The sequence below is a fragment of the Momordica charantia genome (assembly GCF_013281855.1).
Source record: "Momordica charantia cultivar OHB3-1 chromosome 9 unlocalized genomic scaffold, Mcharantia_2.0 BLBB01000009.1, whole genome shotgun sequence".
In the NCBI taxonomy this organism is placed as follows: domain Eukaryota; kingdom Viridiplantae; phylum Streptophyta; class Magnoliopsida; order Cucurbitales; family Cucurbitaceae; genus Momordica; species Momordica charantia.
In genome coordinates, this window is record NW_028275167.1 from 30,563,461 (window position 1) to 30,581,966 (window position 18,506).

The 18,506-nt window shown below is 35.4% G+C and overlaps 3 protein-coding genes across 7 annotated transcripts; 2 read left to right on the plus strand and 1 right to left on the minus strand.

The window, feature by feature from the left end:
- Positions 1–1,017: 1,017 nt before the first annotated feature.
- Positions 1,018–2,648, plus strand: LGT8 (glucosyl transferase family 8). The gene has a single exon (XM_022295498.2). It carries the CDS (start codon positions 1,226–1,228, stop codon positions 2,321–2,323), a length of 1,098 nt encoding a protein of 365 aa, XP_022151190.1. The 5' UTR covers positions 1,018–1,225; the 3' UTR covers positions 2,324–2,648.
- Positions 2,649–6,596: 3,948 nt separating this feature from the next.
- Positions 6,597–10,359, plus strand: LOC111019115 (neurofilament heavy protein). 5 transcript variants are annotated; one of them, XM_022295405.2, is made up of 8 exons: positions 6,597–6,698; positions 7,065–7,168; positions 7,275–7,404; positions 7,634–8,311; positions 8,387–8,812; positions 8,957–9,021; positions 9,410–9,617; positions 9,951–10,359. In XM_022295405.2, the coding sequence occupies exons 3-8, from the start codon at positions 7,360–7,362 to the stop codon at positions 9,978–9,980; spliced, it is 1,452 nt and encodes a 483-aa protein (XP_022151097.1). In that variant the 5' UTR covers positions 6,597–6,698; positions 7,065–7,168; positions 7,275–7,359; the 3' UTR covers positions 9,981–10,359. The 5 variants fall into 5 exon arrangements, with proteins under 5 accessions (XP_022151097.1, XP_087974084.1, XP_087974083.1 ...); XM_088117958.1 differs by lacking the exon at positions 6,597–6,698 and adding an exon at positions 6,749–6,767; XM_088117957.1 differs by lacking the exon at positions 6,597–6,698 and adding an exon at positions 6,774–6,975.
- A 145-nt stretch (positions 10,360–10,504) lies between these two features.
- LOC111019114 (formin-like protein 4) lies at positions 10,505–13,520 on the minus strand. The gene is made up of 2 exons (XM_022295403.2): positions 12,048–13,520; positions 10,505–11,963 (listed from the first exon to the last, which is right to left on the minus strand). Exons 1-2 carry the CDS (start codon positions 13,268–13,270, stop codon positions 10,655–10,657), a joined length of 2,532 nt encoding a protein of 843 aa, XP_022151095.1. The 5' UTR covers positions 13,271–13,520; the 3' UTR covers positions 10,505–10,654.
- Positions 13,521–18,506: the final 4,986 nt, after the last annotated feature.

Sequence of the window (18,506 nt, forward strand, 5' to 3'; positions counted from 1 at the left end):
TTGCCATATTTTATTTTTATTTTGATGTCTGATTGTATTTTGATTTTTGATATTTCCAATCTGTATGTTCCAGGGGTGACTGTAATTATAAGTGTTAGTAAGCTTAGCTGACAGCTTACTCATAGTTGTATAAATGTGACAGGTTTATCCATTAATAAGATTAAGAGTTACTTTAGTTATTGGGTGGAAATCTTAAAAAAAAAAAGTTATTTTTTAAAAGTTTAATAACTCTTTAAATTTAATAACTAAAATATAAATTTATAAAATTTAGAAACTAAAATTAAATAATAGCATGCAAATAAAATTTAAACCTTAGATTTACTATTCAACATATATTGTTTTCTAGTATATATCATATACATTTTCCTCCCATTTTTATTCTTTTTAGGTAATAATTGGGACGAATATAATGACTTTAGAATTGAAAAGTGTTATTTGTTGTTATCATCAAGTAAATACAGCCACATTACAAAAAGTTTCACAGGATGGCACTATAATAACAGATTCAATCATGCCTGTCCTTAATTACAGAATTATTTTTATATCCCTGCCTTGCAATGCAACTAATCACACATTTAAAAAAAAATGATTTTCCATTTGATATTCTCACTTCACATGGCTCCGTCATTTTTAATCTAAATGTGAAAATAATAAGAAAATACATTTAGACTTCATCCCATAATTAACCATAAACTCATATAACTGACAAGCACATGGGATTCCCTTCCCCGAACTCAAAAAATAAAATAAAAATACTTCATCGGTAGAGGTAGAGATTATAAATATTAATATTAATTAAACTAAATTATTGAGAGTGGGAAGGGAAATGGTCAGACTCAGAGGTGTCATTTTAAATGGTAAAAATAGTGCGTTGACGTAATTGCCCTTTTTTGTAAGAAAGTAAAATAGTGAAATTAAAAAAAGAAAAGTATTCCTTACTTAGCGAGGCAGACAGCGAAGGAGACAGCCAACAAATTCCATTTATATAAATATGTAAATGTAATCGATTTTTTCCCCTCACTCACACTTTCCTCTGCCCTCTCTCGAAGAGAGAGAGAACGCGCGGAAAACCGCGTTTGGTAAACTCGAACAAAAGCAAGGCCAGGCCAAGCATCAACATTATTCAACCACAACAAAAATTTATAATCTCAATTCTTCCTTGTCTTCTTCTCCCATTTCCCTTAAAACCCCCCCGATTCATCTTCTTCACTCATCACTCATCGCCATGGAACCTCTGATTTCACGATTAGCCCTTTCTCTGCTGCTTTTCCTCCCATTTTGCTTCGGGATTCGGACTTTTCGCTCCGGCGAGGATTTCGGCCGATTTTTTGAGGCGCCGGGGTACCGGAATGGCGCCGAATGTCCGGCTTCCTCCGGCGACCCGTCCTTGGTGCACATCGCAATGACCTTGGATTCCGAGTACGTCCGCGGCTCCATGGCTGCGATTCACTCCGTACTCAAACACGCATCCTGCCCGGAAAACGCGTTCTTCCATTTCATCGCCGCCGAGTTTGACCGTGCGAGTCCTCGCGAACTCAGCAAACTCGTCCGATCCACGTTTCCCTCACTCAGTTTCAAGGTCTACATCTTCAGGGAGGACACCGTAATCAATCTGATTTCGTCATCCATTCGGCAAGCCCTAGAGAACCCCTTGAACTACGCCAGAAATTACCTGGGCGACATTCTTGATTCCTCCGTTGACCGGGTCATCTACCTTGACTCTGACGTGGTCGTGGTCGACGACATTCACAAGCTCTGGAAAATCAACCTCACCGGGTCGCGGGTCATCGGAGCGCCCGAGTATTGCCACGCCAACTTCACCAACTACTTCACCGACAAGTTCTGGTCCGACCCGGTTCTATCCCGGGTCTTCGCCTCAAGAAGGCCCTGCTATTTCAACACCGGAGTTATGGTGATGGACCTCTCCAGATGGAGAATCGGGAACTACAAGAAGAAGATCGAGAGCTGGATGGAGCTCCAGAAGCGCACAAGGATTTACGATCTGGGGTCGCTCCCGCCGTTCTTGCTTGTTTTCGCCGGAAATGTGGAGCCGATCGACCATCGGTGGAACCAGCACGGCCTCGGCGGCGACAACGTCAAAGATAGCTGCCGGACACTGCATCCGGGTCCGGTGAGTTTGCTCCATTGGAGCGGGAAGGGGAAGCCGTGGGTCAGATTAGACGCTAACAAACCTTGCCTTCTGGATCATCTATGGCAACCCTACGATCTGTACAGACTTCCGCGCATTGAAAACAGAGCACAAGATTCGGCTTCACCAACACCCTCATCGTCTTCGACATTGATTAATTATTTAAGTTATTAGATTTGGAGATAGAATTCTTTGGTACAGAGTCACCAATTCTTTCATTGATTAGCGGTGTACAGATTTGGGAGATGGGTTCCGTCACAAGTCGCAGGGGAAGAAGATCGATTAGTGAGACCGATCTGGTTTCACTTTTAATTAACCCTTTTTTATTTACACAGGATTAAAATTCCATCATTCTATTCAATTTATATTGGAGATTTTTGTGTGTTTTGTGGGGTTGGATTCTTTTTGTATGTAACGAGAGGAAGGAATTGATTATTCAGATTTTTGTTATCGGAAAGAAAAATGAATAACAGGCTGGTTATTCTTATTCTTATTCTTATTCCCCTCTGTGTTCAAGATTTTAGTCCTCAATTTATTTTATAAATTTATTAGATTTTCATTCTACCTCGTTTCTTTTACCCAATACTCAATCAACCCGCTTTAGAATTCTATGTTAAGCCGAATAGGCCAAGAATTTAATTGACAAAGGATATTTAAAAGACATGATTTATAGACTATAATTTTGTAATTAAAAGTAGGAGGGGGAGGTCCCCCAATAACTATTATAACTTATTCTTTTAAATTTGTAGTTCTTATGTAATTAGGATTTAGGAGATGGTTTTGCTTTTTGGTAGCCCAAAAGTTAAAAAGGGAATGTGATTTGGAGTTTGGTTGATTTAAACGCCAAGAGAGCAGAACGAGGCTTTGGAAGGTAGGGAATTCGGCACTTGATTTAATGTTATTGGATAATATTTTTCCACCACGATCTTCTTATTTCATAGTCATATTTAAACATGGCACAAAAAGAAAACAGAGAAAAATTGATAATCATATTTTAGTTAAAACCACCTGTAAAGATATGAATTTTGACTGTTCTTTCGTTCTCTTTTTTTTTTTTTGTTGAGAATGTATACTTTAACTAATTAAATTATATCCAATTTAGCCACCCGTGAATTGTTATAAAAGTAGAAGTGAATCTTGACTTTGTAAATTATTTTCTTTAGTTGTTAGGCCATGGAATTAATGTCAAATTACCCAGCCTTACTACACAAAATTCTTTACTCCATCCAATAAAAAAAATACTAAAGAAAAAGAAAAAAAATGCTGTATTATTCGGAATTTTAAAATTTTAATGTAATATATAAAAAAAAAAACATAATTTACAACGTCAAGGTTGAATTATTCAATTAATTTCCTACGTATAATTTGTGAAACAACATAATTTGCCGGTTCAATGGTTTAATTTTGGCTGAATTGCCAAAAGTTATTGATTAGAAATATATCAACCAGCCCAGCTTTCTTTTTTCCTTTTTTTTTCAATACTATTTTGGTTCCGTATCCTCGTAATTTAAAAAATTTTATTTCGGTTCTTATACTTTCAATTTTTGTTTATTTTAGTCTTGTACATTTAAAATATTTATTTTGGTCACTATAATTTAATTTAAAAGGAACCATTTTGATTAATTTATTTTCATTTTAATTATTCTCTATTAAAATTTTAACGTTCATAGGCATAATTTTATATTGAAAGATTTGCATGGTATATAAAATTGTGTCAAAATTTTGCAAAGGGATCAAAAGTGTCACTTTTAAAAATTACAATGACATGAACAAAACATATAGACTACATTGAATCAAGGTTGAGGGTACAATGGACATTTTAAAGTTACACTAACCAAAATAGCATTTTAACTTTTTTTTTTCCTAAGCTTAATTGGGAATGAAACTCCTATCAATAATTTAATAACATTCTTTTTTTTTTATCTCTGGTATTTAAAACTACGATATCCAAAGAAGAAAATGCATCATTTTGAGGGAGTGAAATCCAGTTTTTTCTGAGTGGTTTAGTTAATAAATTTAAATTTCGTTGTACTAAAGAAAATAATAAATAAAATTTAAAGCATATACAAAGAGGAAATATGAAAATGATAGTGAAAATAAATATCACAAAAATAGTATTTAAATAAATTTCATAAGCATGATGTCCCATTGCATTTCAATAATAAGCTTGTCTGTTTTTTTTTTTCTCAAAAAAAAAAAAGAGAGAAAGAGAGAAAGCTTGTCTGGATTTTTTTATTACCTTGATATTTAGGCTTTTTTCAAATATTATACGATTATTTTCTTTTAAATATGAGAAATTTAAGACGGTTAGACATGTCATATAAATAATTAGATTTACTTTAACTCACGAGCTTAAGATTTTGAATTCATTGTTTTAAAGATTCCACATTGAAAAAGAAAAGAAACCTTACATATGTTTATAATAGACATGGACTACCCCTTATTGTCAATTGATTTTGAAATGAAACTCTATGAATATTAATATTGTATCAAATTAGTTGGTAGTTGTCTATTGGTCATTTAATCATATTTAAGATAGACCTTTAAAATATTATTTTGATAATTACTTGGTAGTTGTTAGATGCTAGGTTTTTTTTTTTTTTTTTTTTGCTTTTTTTAGGTACAAAATGCATTCTATAGTATAGTAATTATCCAATTCATTTAATACACGTCTATTAGGTGAAATAAACAATATTTGTACATACTAATAATTTCAAATTAGTTGGCACCCCTAGCCCATCATTTTTATGTTAGGTCATCCTGTTATTAATTATTGTTATTTTAAATACGTTCACAAGCAAGGGGGAAAAAACAAGCGTATACTCTAATTGTTCTTTTCTTAAGTTTTCATATTCTTTCTCATCCCAAAAGTTGGTGAGAGTCTATTTTGCGACGCTTTTATTTCAGGATTTTTGTTTTTTATTTTTTGTTAAAAAAATAATACTTTTTTTATGATTTAAAAAACGAATAAAAAACAAAAATTAGGTTAACATACCAACACTTAATTTTTTTTTCCTAAAACTTCTATATGATTTTAAAAAATGAAAAAGGGAAAGTCAATACTAATTATCAAACGTTTCTAGTTCTAAAAATTTGAAAACAAAATACAAGAGATTGACTACATACCGACACTTAATTTTCAGAATTATTCAATTTTTGGAGGTCGGTTGATTTTTTATTTTTAGGAAAAAAAAAAGAATAAGAACAATCATTTCAATTAAAAAAAAAAAAAAGGAACCGTGTTTTTTGTAATTTGCAGTTCGGTCACATGTCAGCAGGTTCGAGGAAAGAGATTTTGTTAAAATGGCATGGCAACCGTCGGATCACATGTTCGATGGTTCAGATTTCTTCTCGAATGAGATGTGGCAAAAGAAATTAAAGTGAGAAAATGTATAATATAATATTGTGTTATAAAAGTACAGCAAGGACTGTACAGTGTCAGTGATTAGACATTGTAGCAGAGATGGGTATACTTTCTAATTTGCATACAATTAGATTTATAACTAAATGCATAATTGAAAATATCTTGGTAGATCTAATTTCACATTAAAAAAAGCATACAATATATTATTCAATTATATCATTCAGCAATAGATTTGAATTGTAATGGCCACTTGTTTGAATATGCATCTCGGTGGGGTTGAAGATGCTTATTCTTTTTTCCTTCCGCAAACAAATCTGAAAGCTATTTATTTGTTTGATAAGAAATAAAAAAATTCGAACTCATGATTTATGCAAGTGACGATTATCGTTAAGCTAAATTTATGTTCGCAGAAAATATCTCTTTTATTTTTAGATCTCTATTTTTTCTTTTTAGCTGTCAAAATTAAATTAGGTGACATCGGATAAGGAAAGAAATATTATTCTTTTAATTATAAACATTTCAGTAAAAAAATATCTACTACAATTTTAAAAGCGTCTTTCCAAACACTTCCCGCCAAAATACTAATCAAATCTATTATCACAAGCCACTTTTAAAGGGCTCTTGACTTATTCCAAAGTTTTTTCTTTGAAGTCCCAAAAATGATGATTGCAAGTGGAAAAAAAATTTAATGGCCACTATAAAAATGTAGTCTAAAACGTAATTTGTGAGGGTTGTATCCAAAACGAACAATAACATATTATAATGAAAATATTTATTTTTAGAGTATGTTGTACTTAACAATTCTCAAGTTATATCTCCGTACCAAAAACCACATTAGATTTTGGTGAATTTATACTTTCGGAAATATTATCATACACATAATTTGTACGGAAACCATACGCCATGCCACATAAATTTATGAAAATATTATTTAATAAATGACAAAAAAAGCTCTGAAATCTCAGATTTGGGCTGCTGAAACTCCGGCCCAAACGGCGGATAAGATGGGCAACCCGAACCAAAGAAGAAACATAAATGGGCCAAGGGAAAGGGATGTATAAAACGACAGCGTAAGAGGCAGTGATTAGATAATAAATGAAGAGAAGAGAGCAGCGCGGTGTGACAGTCAAGACTTTCTTTCTAATACACTCCTTCCACAAAAGTGGGCCTTACTCAATCCTCATGGTGTAGTATTATAATTATTAATTATTATTATTATTGATCCGATCCATCGTCTCCACTCAGCGACTGCGAGTATGAATTATGGAGTTGGAAAGAGGAATTAAACAAAAAGATTTTGGCTCTTTTTGATCTTCCCTTTTCCGGAGGATTTTTACTTTACCTTTTCACAATCATTACAACTTTTCCCCAAAACAAATCTCTCGCTGTATCTTGATTTTTGCTCCCCCCCAGCCACGAACTGCTGCTCCAACTCGGTTTTCTTTCCTGGATCTGAGTGTGTGTGGGCGCTGTTCATGGAGTTCTTTCTTTTCTTTTCTTTTTTTTTTTTTTTTGAAGTACAATGATTGATTAGGCATATTACTTTTGCAGTTTCCGTAAACAAACAAATTCTTTTCAATGCGGTTTGGAAAGGTGGAAGGAACTGATTAGGTGATAATGGAGGTGTACAGGGAAAAGGAGGAACCCAGTAAAAGGTTAAAACCTCGCAAACACATGCATATTATATCCACACTTCTTCTTTTTGTCTTCATTTATCAATTTTTTTTCTCTTGATTCTTCGCTTCTTTTATCCTGATCCAGTGGGCTACTCGTCTCCATTTCTTGTTTCCACTGAAATCCCGCCGCCCTAGCTCTCTGCTTTCTTCAATTCTGACATTTCGAATCTATGGACGAATCTGCCCTGGTGGATGTTCTAAACGACGAAGATAAGGTACGCCAATTTTCGCCCTAAATTTGTCCAAGATTCCCAATCATTTAACTTCTTCTTGCCGGTTACTACTTTTTTTTTCTCTAATTTATTGTCGTTTGCTTCTGGATTTGTTGATTAATTTCTGTTTATAATTGACGAATCCTTGTATTGTCTATGGTATTTTGGAGTTACTGTACCGTTACTTTGCTTGAATATACGGTTGGATTTGGTTATGGCGTCGTGTTGACAGGTGGAAGAAAATGCTTCTGGGAAACCACTTCTTGAGGTTTCGGTTTCCTTCGGTAGGTTTGAGAATGATTTACTGTCTTGGGAGAAATGGTCGACCTTCTCCCCCAATAAGTACTTGGAAGAAGTTGAGAAGTACGCAACACCCGGATCTGTCGCTCAGAAGAGGGCTTACTTTGAAGCTCATTACAAGAAGATTGCTGACAGAAAGAGCAAGTTACTGGAGCAGGAGAGGGAAGAAATGGAAGGCAATACAACAGTAGTGTCAGATGAATTGAACGGTGGAGAAGATCTAATGAACAACAGTGAAAGACTTGATTCAGAATCTGAGACGTCTAACCACCAAGTTTCTGCTGTAGAAGTTGAGCAGAACACGACGTTAATTGGTGAGGTTAGTGGTGTTTATCAAGATGAGGTGAAGGATGATGTTGAAAGTACCGCAGAATGTGAAAGTTCACCAAATGGCGAAAAGGAACAACCTGATGGCAGATTGGAATGTGTTGGTTCCGAGACAAGCAAACAAGAAGAAGTTGTTGTGAAACAAGTAGAAACTCTTCCAGTTGAATCCCGGAGCACTAAAGAGCCTCCACAAAAGTTGGTCAATAAAATCTCTGCAGTATCTAAGGTCAAACAACAGGTTCTGAAACAAAATCGACCAAAACAATCTAAGGAGGTGAAACTAGTATGTACTTCTAAATTGTTTGGAGTTACTAGGTATGGATTCACTGACTTCAATTTTGTTCATTTGTTTGTGCAGACCACTCCAGTAGTCAAGGAACGAAACAGTGCAAGTGTCAAGAAGAAACAGATATCATCCACAGCCAAAGCACCCCAGATTTCCACCCCCAAACTCTACAAGACAACACCAGGACCCACCACACCTGTTGCACGGTCTCCTGTGCCTCGGTCTTCCACAAAGAAGGGAAATAATTCATCTTTGTCAAGGAGTCAAAATCTGTCATCTGGAGAAGTCAAGAAAGTCGCTCCTAAGTCTCTGCATATGTCCCTTAGTCTGGGAACTCCCAACTCTGATCCGTCTTCTGGTACCGGAATTAGAAGATCTTTCATCATGGAGAAAATGGGGGACAAGGACATTGTAAAACGGGCATTCAAAACATTTCAGAACAGTTTCAACCAAATGAAATCATCTCCTCAAGAAGAGAAGTCTTCTGCTCCTAAGATGGTTAGATCTTCTTGCTTTTCCAGATGTAGATAATTCCAGAACTGCATATCTAATCTGAATTGATTGAGCAACATGTGATCGATTTATTTATTGTGAAGTTTTTCATTACTTGAAATTGTCATTATCTCTCAATGCCATTGACAGGTTCCTGCAAAAGAAAAAGAAATAAGGATCTCCACTTCCGTGGCCGCTAAAAAGGAGAATGGAGGGTATTATTTTTATTATATTTACTACTTCTGATATGATAACAACTGAACTTTTGGCTGCATTGCTTGCATGTATAGGTTATACGCACAGTCAATCTCTTTCCCTCATCATATTATTGGGAAACCTAATTTTGTTCATTTGTTTCTTCAATTCAGCAATTCCAACTCATTATTATGCTGCTTTCTGCCAATTACCTAACCTTTTTCTGAATAACTGTGTGAATTAGTCCTAAATTTTAGTTCTTTTTTTGGATGAGCAAAAGATCTGATAATTATCTTCCCAGAACCAGAAGTTAGTACCTAATTTAGGCCTGAAACATTTTATCACTTCTTTTTAACAAACACACATACTGCCCTCTTGCATTAAAATGACAATAATTTCTTGTGATAGGTTGAACAAAGTAAGTAGTACAATAAGAGGTACAGAGAGCAGAACTGCCAGAGTTGCTCCATCTCAGAAATTTGAAGGAAAATCCAATGCAAAAGTGGCAGGGAGAACTAACCTCCAATCAAAATCTAAGGTTGCCCCATCTCAGAAAGTGGAGGATAAATTTAATGCTAGAGAGGGAGGAAGAACAAATCTTCTATCAAAACCAAAGGTTAGCTCAAGTGCGGTATTTAGTTTTATCTTTTTTTTTTAATCACTTCATTGTTATATATCTGCTCCTGCACGTAATAAACAAAATAAAACTGGTAGATGATTAGTGGGTTTTTCTTGTCTCCCATTTTCACATTTCAAAGAATCAACGATTCTTAACATATATGTTGGGACCAATTATCCCGTAGGTGTCTAAGAATGGGCCTGTTTTTCTTTCTTTTCCTTTTCCCCTCACTTGAAGCTAAAAAAAGTAGCAGAATTATTGCTTTGCTTGGTCTCTTTTTCTTTAGAATGCTTTAAATATTAGTATCACATATGCTATTTGCTTATACAGGATGCTTCTAAGAATAGGCTGCGCTCTTAAATTTGTTGATTGGAAACGAATTATCAGCTACCAGGAAATGCATCGACAATGGGAACTGAATCAGATTGGACGATGATGAAAATTACTTCTCCCTGATGGCCCCATGTCATGAACTCATTGTTTTCCCTGAAAGTCCACCCAGAGTCTGTAGATTGGAGTGGGTTGGATCTACAATGAACAAGCAGACGACGTCATGTTTATGAGGTCTATTAGCAGTATACAGGAAGGTCGGGGGTCCCGAAACAGCCCCCATTTATATATATCTAAAGGGAATCTCTTTGTATGATGTTGAATTGTCTTGGAATTGCCTTATTTTTCTTTAAGATAGCTGCAAATGTTATATATATATATATATATATTGTATACTTTGTAGTTTGTAGTCCCCAGTTGCTATATGATGTTTGATGATACTACAATTTTAGATTAGATGGACAACTTCGGATTGGCCATGTTTTTAACTTTATTTTCATGATTAAATAATACTCTTGTTGTAAATCAGGATCTTAACATTTGGCTTCTAGATCTGGGAAACGAAAGATTTAGCTTCTATTAAACAGTTTTAAGTACATTAAAAAAATGCTCTATTGTTACATCTCTGTTCCTGATTTCGAATCTTATATACAATAATTTAACAAGAAAACAAACAATGCAAAACATTTACGAATAAGGTTTGCTCAGAAATCATTGTCTGAATCACTAGAATTGCCTCTGGACTTGTCTGACATAAAATTTTCCGGCAAGTTTGGGAAGACGGCTTTCGTTCTCCCCGGTGATGAACCCAAATTTACTGCTGATGTTCTTCTCCTTTGGAGATTTCGAGCAATTTCAACACACACCCGATCCACCATTTCTAGAAAATCTTTAACTATGATGAATAATTGAAGCCGATTTGCTTCTTTATCTTTTGAACTTCCCGCCTGATAATACTCTGTTGTCTTCTTCACAAGCTCCATCACCTTCGTCAGTTCTTCCCTCAACACCTTCAGCTCACCCTCTGCTGCTTCATGAAACCCTCTCATTTCTTTTGCAAACCCACCTCCATTATTCCCAATCTGAGCCAAAATTTGCCGGATTTCTGCGGTGCGGCCTATCAGAGACGAGGTGGAGTTGGCGAAGCTCTCGTAATCGATCCCGGCTGCTTTCTTTACATTAGAGAACTCAGCACTCAGACCTCCCACCACTGGCAATCCCAACATCATATATTCCTTTACTCTGTCCTCCTTCGAAGTAGAATTTTCGGAGCTACTGAAGCTGTTGTCGCTGCCATGGCTGCTGTTACGGCTCAAGCTCTTGTTCCTGTTTAGGACACACCTTTTCCCTTCTGCCCTTATAACTTCTTCCACCACAAAGTGAAGTAATGTGGTTTTCCCGTCAGTGCTTCTAACATCAGAGAGCTTCCGAAGAGCTGTAAGATTGAAAGCTCTGGCATTTCCTCTCGCAGTTCCTGCATTCAGGCGATTCCCAGCTTTGAGGATTGCTTCAAGCAGTTTCAAAAACAGCCCTCGAGTTCTAAGCTCTTTGCAGGCCGATTCCAGAGTTTGTAGAGATTCCTTCAAATGGAGGATATCCGAGCCGTAATTCAATCGGAAAAGCATGGCGTTGAAGCGCGTAAACGCAGATGGAACCGATTTGAGGATATGGAAAAGGAAGGATTCGGCATCAGCAAGCTTCTGGGGGTCTCCATTGTACGCAAGAATTTGGGAAATTTCTTCTTTGGTCGGAGAAATTCTGGCGAGTTTTTCAAGAATCTCTGTTTCGAGGCCTTGGCCTTCGTTGAGGGCATCGAGGATCTCGTTGCGTGGAATGGTTAAGGACTTGACTACAATGGCTATGTTCTGAGACTTTTTGGGTTCAAGAATGAAGATCTGCGCTGGCCCTGAGTTCCGGCCGCCGGCGTTTGCTGAAGAATTAGCCTCACTCCGGGGGGATTTCCGGTTGGTCGCCACGTATCCGAACAGAGCTTCCATAAGATCCCCATCAAATCTGTACCCATATGAAAATATTAATCAGTACCCAAAAGAATTTACTCGAAAGAAAAGAATATTGATGGTTTGATTAGATGATTACTTGAAAGAACCGGCGCTCATTTTGTCCCAAACCATGGAATGATCGGCATTTGCAGTGTTCACTTTATCCCAATGCAGAGGCTTCATTTTAACCTGACCATTATCCGCTGCCGTAGATGAAGACGACTCTGCTGACGATTTGGCCCCTTTTGGAACTGCTGCGGTCGCCCTTAGCGGCAATTTGGAACCGCCGGCCTTGGGCGGCGGAGGTGGTGGTGCTGCCGGATTTCCCTTGGATGGAATCGGAGGAGGAGGTGGTGGAGCTGAATTGGTCTTGGCTGGAATTGGGGGCGGCGGCGGCGGTCTTGAATTGGTCTTGGCCGCAATCGGAGGCGGCGGTGGTGGTGGTCTCGAATTGGCCTTGGCCGGAATTGGAATCGGCAGCGGTGGTGGCGGAACAGCCAAGAGAGATTGTGGCGGGGGCGCCGCCGGCTGCGGCGGCGGTGTGGACGCAAGAATTGAACTACTCGCTGGTTTTCCAACTGCCTGAACAGAATTCGCAGTAAATCGCGGAGGATTGGTAATATGGGGCGGCTGTTGCGGCGGCGGAGGGGGCGGCGGAGATGTAATCCCAATCCGAGTCGGCTCCTCCTCTTCCGGTGCAATTTTGACATGTGAACTCGAAGACTTTCCTCGAAGCAGCGGAATTTCTTGAACAGGCTCTGACTTTTTGCTCCGATTTCCTTTAACATTTTCTCCTTCTCCATTTCCATTACTCGGATCAGAGCTATTCTTGGATTTCCTTCTCTCAAGTCTTTTCCAATAAATCACATCCAACCCATTTTCATCCACAATAAATCCCTTAAGATTCCCATCAAGACGCGAAAATTCACTCTGAGTCTGAGAAACTGCAGCCTGCGACACCGGCCCCGGACCCAAACCCGGACCCGAACCCGGAGCTACCTCCTTTTTCCGTCTTCTAATCAGATATCTCTGGATTAAGAAAAAGAACAACGTCGAAATCAGAGCCACACCCACTGCAGTGACGGCCACCGCCGTCGCGATGGTCTTAGCCGACGTGGACGGCGACGGCTGGTGGAGTGAGGAGGAGGGCGGCAGTGGCGATGGTGGGGGAGAAATAATTGGGAATAAAGGGTAGGAAGTTTCGATATTTTGAGGGGGACTGAATTGGCAATAACAAACAGGGGAAACAGAGAGAAAAAATAAGAAGAGAAGAAGACGCCATGGCTGAAACTGAAGCTGAAGCTGAAGAAGCAGAGCCATGGCGGAATTGGGAAATCAGAAAAGAGAGAGGAAAAAGGGGGAACAAATTAAATCGGGGCGAAAAATTGTAAAAGATGGAAGCTTTGAAATTGGCAGCAAAAAGATCTAAAAAACATTGTCGTGTGTTTTTGGTGTTTGGTGGCTGACAGTTTCAAAGCGAGCAGTTAGTTGTTGTCTCTCTTCAATATTTCCCGGGCTCCTAAATTAAAATAAAATTAATCCTCCCATTAATATTCTTTTAATTATACAGCTGTAATATTCAGTTGCAAATATATTGCATAATTCAAATAAATCTTTTTTTTTTTCCTTCCCCTGTTGTTTATGTGATTTGCCTATTAATATAGGCTTTGACATGGAGAAATTATTATTATTATTTTTTAAACGACTCTTCAACTTTGCATCACGCGTTAAGGAAACTTCTTTTTAACAAAATAAAAAGTAGTTAAAAAGCCATGGAAGGAGTAAAAGTTAGTGGATTAATAATTAAATAATAATGAAGGGGGGAGGAAATTAGGGTTTTATTTTTTGGAGAATGTGATTGCATGATGATCCTGTCAAAGTCAAATGAATACAAGTTGCTATGAGTGGCCAACTGATAACGATAAGTTTTATAATTACCATTAATTTTATTTATTGAATAATTGATAAATATTTCCTTTTTCTTTTTTGGAAAAAAATTAATTTATGCAACCGACATTTGTATAAGTAGAAGCTGACCGATTTTAATTCTCCAATCATTCGTAGAGGCAGAGTTTCCAAAATGAAATCTCATAGTTTGACAAATTGGGATAAAGAAAATTAGTATACGAGTTTACTAAATCAATTTATGACATACTTGAAGGAGCCCTGTATTATACTATAAAGTTTGATGTTACATTTACATAAATATGCAAAGTTGGAAAGAAAAAATAAAAGGGTAAAATCGTACTTTTCGAAAACATTTATTCAAAAGAAAAGCATGGGCCATGATTATAAGTGAGGGGGAAGAAGGAAGATGGAAGAGGGTAGGGAGTTGCTCACCAACTTTCATTCGTTTCCTTTATTTAGTCTTTCTCTCCATAATTTATAATTATTGGCTTGAGCTAATTCGAGCCGTTGAATAAATGAATTATCGTCACGGTCCAAGTGGGCCAAAAGCTGAATTTCAAAGAATTTAGAAAATCTGTTCCAACGATGATAGTCATTTACATAAGACACTTATTATACAAAGCATGCTAAGTCACATTTTAACATTTTAATTAACTCGATAGATAAGATATTTATTACCATTTTAAAAGTTTGGACACATATCTTATCGAATCAATCATAAGACATATGAGAATGTCAAATGATAGGGGTTGAGTTTGATACATCAATCATCTACTTAATATCATTTTATGAGTCCACGAGATGAACCTTGATTTGGTGAATTGTATTTTGCCTATAGTTATTGTGTGTGTATTGTATATATACTGAGGTATTCTCAGTCCTAGTTTATTAAAATGATAAGAGTTACACTTCGATTCAGAAAGATGATGAATTAAAAAGTCGAAATATGGGTGGGTCAATTCTCCATCCTTGTTGAACTAAAAAAAAACTTCTTAATAAATACACATTATAGCACTCCAAACTTTATAGTTTTTACTAGGTAAAATATTATCTTAAGTTTGAAGTATAAATAATTTGTCACGTTAATATCTTAGTCAACAATTTATAGGTCACTGATAATTTTGTTACTTCAAAGACCGATTAAAATGAACATTATTGAAATTTTATAGGCAAGAATATATACTTTTTGAATCTCAAGGGAACAAATGAAAACTAAATTCAAAATTCAAACATCAAAATAGTTATTTTATCTTGTATTTCTTTAATTCCAAAATTTTAAAATATTTCAATTATATTTATAAACTTTCAATTTTAATTTTAATAAATTCTAGTTATTAATTAACTTATTTTTAATACAACATATGGATTTAGATTTAAATTAAATAAGTACCTTAATTAGTTCAACATGGTGAAATGCAAAGAAATAAAAAAAAAAAAGTCGGGCAAAAAAAAAATTCTGATAGATGGGCGGGCGTTTGTAATTTTTTTTTCTTTTTTTTTTTATCATTCTACTTTGCTCTTTTGTTCCACGGTGTGCCAAATAATCCCCTGTCAGTCTAATAAGTTATAATATCAACACAAGAATTAGAAAAAAAATAAATAAACCAAAAAAATAAAAAAAATTTAAGAAAGTAACCACAAAATTTTAAAACTTAGAAGCTAAACAAACAAAATCATCAAATTTAGGAGACAACATTTATTATTATTATTATTATTTTTTTTTTTAACTCAACAACGGTGAGAAATTCCAACCTTTAACTGTCATGGCAATAAAATAAAACCTATTAAAGACAAAGACACCCAAAATATGGTATGATAGTGTTTACTTTGAATCCAACTATCATAGCTTTATTCAACTTGAAATGTCTCATACTAATAGAGATAATTGTATCTCGTCTACATATTATGGATCACTCATTTCTCAAACCAATATAAGACCTTGTTTGTACTCCTTGCAACTCCAACAAAATCTTGACTAGTTGATCTACATAGGCTGATGTCGGTAAGAAACAAAGTCTTATAGGTCAACCTATTATAATCAACCAAATTAGAGATAAAAAAGAACTGCATTCACAAGTATAACCCATAGTTAAAGATAAGGGGTGGGGATTTAGTCTACTAAAGAAGCCAAATTTTCAGAAAAGAAAGCTTAAGGATGAAACACATTTCCAAGTTATGAGAGATAAAATTGGAAAAAGGCCAAATCAAATTGGGTGAGGTGAAGGAATTGACATTGATGGCTCAATGGGTTCCCTTCTTTCCGGAGCACTGAAACTTTGACTCAATCCATAAAGTTGCAGTGTGAAACCACAGAAAATTGTAACCCAACAGACAAAAAGATACCCTTAAAAGAGTTCCCATATGACATTTGTCCCCAAATAAAAGAAAGCCAAAATAAAGGCTAAGCCTCCCCGTGGCCTCACCATGAAGTTTCGATTCACCATTTCGTAATTTAAAAAATTATATTGATCTTTGTATAATTTCATTCATAAGTTATTTACCTATTAGTCAAGTTTCAAAAACAAAAACTAAAAATGAAATAGAGGTAAATGATGGGATTAGTGGTGAGTGATCAAAAGAGAGAGAATGGGATGATTGTTATTGGGCCTGGTGAAAAAGAAGAGGCCCTTTTGGTTGTGTAAAAGCAGGCGGGCCATGGGCCATATCTGGACCACTTGGAAATTGGAATCCAATGGAGACCAACTAAAACCAAAACCAAAAAGATAAAATCAATCAACTTGTAATGTTATGTATTGAGGTGATTTTTTTAGTGCAAAACACACCCAATTTGCCAACCCCTCAATCTCTTTCCCTTTGTTTAAAGATACGCCCATCTCACCCCACTTCATTAATTAACACACAGATCAGATCAGATCAGATCAGATCTTCCTCTTCCTCTTCCTCTTTTTTGAGTTATAACAACAATAATAATAATAGAGGGTTGTTGTCATGTAAGTTGTAAGAAAGTCGAGGAGTTTTTAAAAATGGATTTGAACAAACAAAATCGAGTCACTTCAAATACTCACATTACATTACAACATGTCAATGTCAATGTCAATGTCAAAGTCAAAATCAAAATCAAAACGAAAACGAAAAAGTGTGTTAAGAAAAGATGAAGGGGTTTTGAATAGGGGTCCCGTGGGAATGGGGAGGGGCACAATTGTTTAATGTATGTCGGATGGAGTGGGAGTGGGAGTGGGAGTGGGGTTGTTTTCTCACAGGCATTTCTACAAACAAGACATATGCAAATATGAGGCCTCCCACGGACAACTTCCCAATGCCATAACACATTAATAAAACTTAAGTTTTGCTTCTCCCAACAATGAAACTGCGCCACTTCATTTCTGCTTCTTCAAATATTCTCTTTAGCAGACAACATCTTTCCTCTTTGCCAATTTCCCAAATCTCATCTTTTTTAAACTTTACTCGGTTCCGCTATATTTTTTACTCAAATTTGTTTCCATACATGACAAATCAAAAAACATATCAAATTCATGTACTTCTATTAACAAATATTTGAAAATTAAAAGATACAAAAATACAAGAATTTAAGTCGAAAACTCTAAACGGAGTCCACGAAAGAAAACACGCTACGAAGAATTATTACAATCTCTCGCACAATTAGTATACCATACTCGAATTGTTTCAATTGTGATGAATAAAGCCGTAAACTATTGACCCTTTTTTTATAACATTTAGAACACACTTTTTCTCATTGTACCTTCCTACATGGGACAATAACTCTTTTAATATTTTGATAAAACATTGCATAAATTTAAATTTAGTTGGTATGGCTATTTTGGAATTTTGAGTAATTTCAAATGAATTTGATGGTGAGAGTGATTTCAAATCTTGCACGATTTGAAACACTGTTGTTACGTGCCAAATTTTTCATGCCAAAATGTATAATTTCACATAATTTTAAGGTAAATGATGTCTTTAGTTTTGTTATATTTTAATTTTCAATTAATAAATTAAGATGAAAATTTTATACTAGTAATTTTTTCTAATAATAAAAGTTAATTCATTTCAAATCTTTCTTATTCTAAACCAAATATGTAATTTAAAATCATTTATCATATTTCAATGGTAGAATTTAGAATCACTAAAGCGAGCATGCTTTCTAAATACTAAAATGTTGAAAGGATCATGACTTTTTAGAAACAAAATTGAAATTTTAGGTACTTATTAAACACAAAATTCTCAATTTTGAGACTTATTTAATATTTGTTTTAAGTTAATGAATTTGAGGCCAATATCTTGAAAATTAAACCAACCAGAGTAATATAAATTAATAAAATAAATTCAAATCAAATCAATTGTTTTATACTAGAAAATTGAGTCGACTCACAATACTTCGTTCCGATCAGTTTTTTTTTTTTCCTTTTAATCAACCTTACCATCTCTAGACCACAAATGCATGTTAAGAAACGACTGTGTGTTGATTTTTTTTTAAAAATAATCAAACGTGCTGCCAATATTGTATTACAAACAACTCAACGATGAAGTGTTATGATCGTCTCTCCATGTATTAAGGAAGCACAATTTTGGAAATAAATTTTAGAAAAGCATTATTTCGAAAATAAATTAAAAAGAACCATTATTAAAATGACCCAATATTCTATTATGTCTTTTTTTAGTGCAATAA

What these genes read in the sequence shown, in the direction of transcription:
- LGT8 (XM_022295498.2), top strand. Translation starts at nt 1,226, where the DNA reads ATGGAACCTCTGATTTCACGATTAGCCCTTTCTCTGCTGCTTTTCCTC.
- LOC111019115 (XM_022295405.2), top strand. Translation starts at nt 7,360, where the DNA reads ATGGACGAATCTGCCCTGGTGGATGTTCTAAACGACGAAGATAAG. An exon ending in AATCTAAGGAGGTGAAACTA is followed by an intron (nt 8,312 to 8,386) that starts GTATGTACTTCT and finishes TTGTTTGTGCAG; the next exon opens with ACCACTCCAGTAGTCAAGGA. An exon ending in AGTCTTCTGCTCCTAAGATG is followed by an intron (nt 8,813 to 8,956) that starts GTTAGATCTTCT and finishes TGCCATTGACAG; the next exon opens with GTTCCTGCAAAAGAAAAAGA.
- LOC111019114 (XM_022295403.2), bottom strand. Translation starts at nt 13,270, where the DNA reads ATGGCTCTGCTTCTTCAGCTTCAGCTTCAGTTTCAGCCATGGCGTCTT. An exon ending in ATGAGCGCCGGTTCTTTCAA is followed by an intron (nt 11,964 to 12,047) that starts GTAATCATCTAA and finishes ATATGGGTACAG; the next exon opens with ATTTGATGGGGATCTTATGG.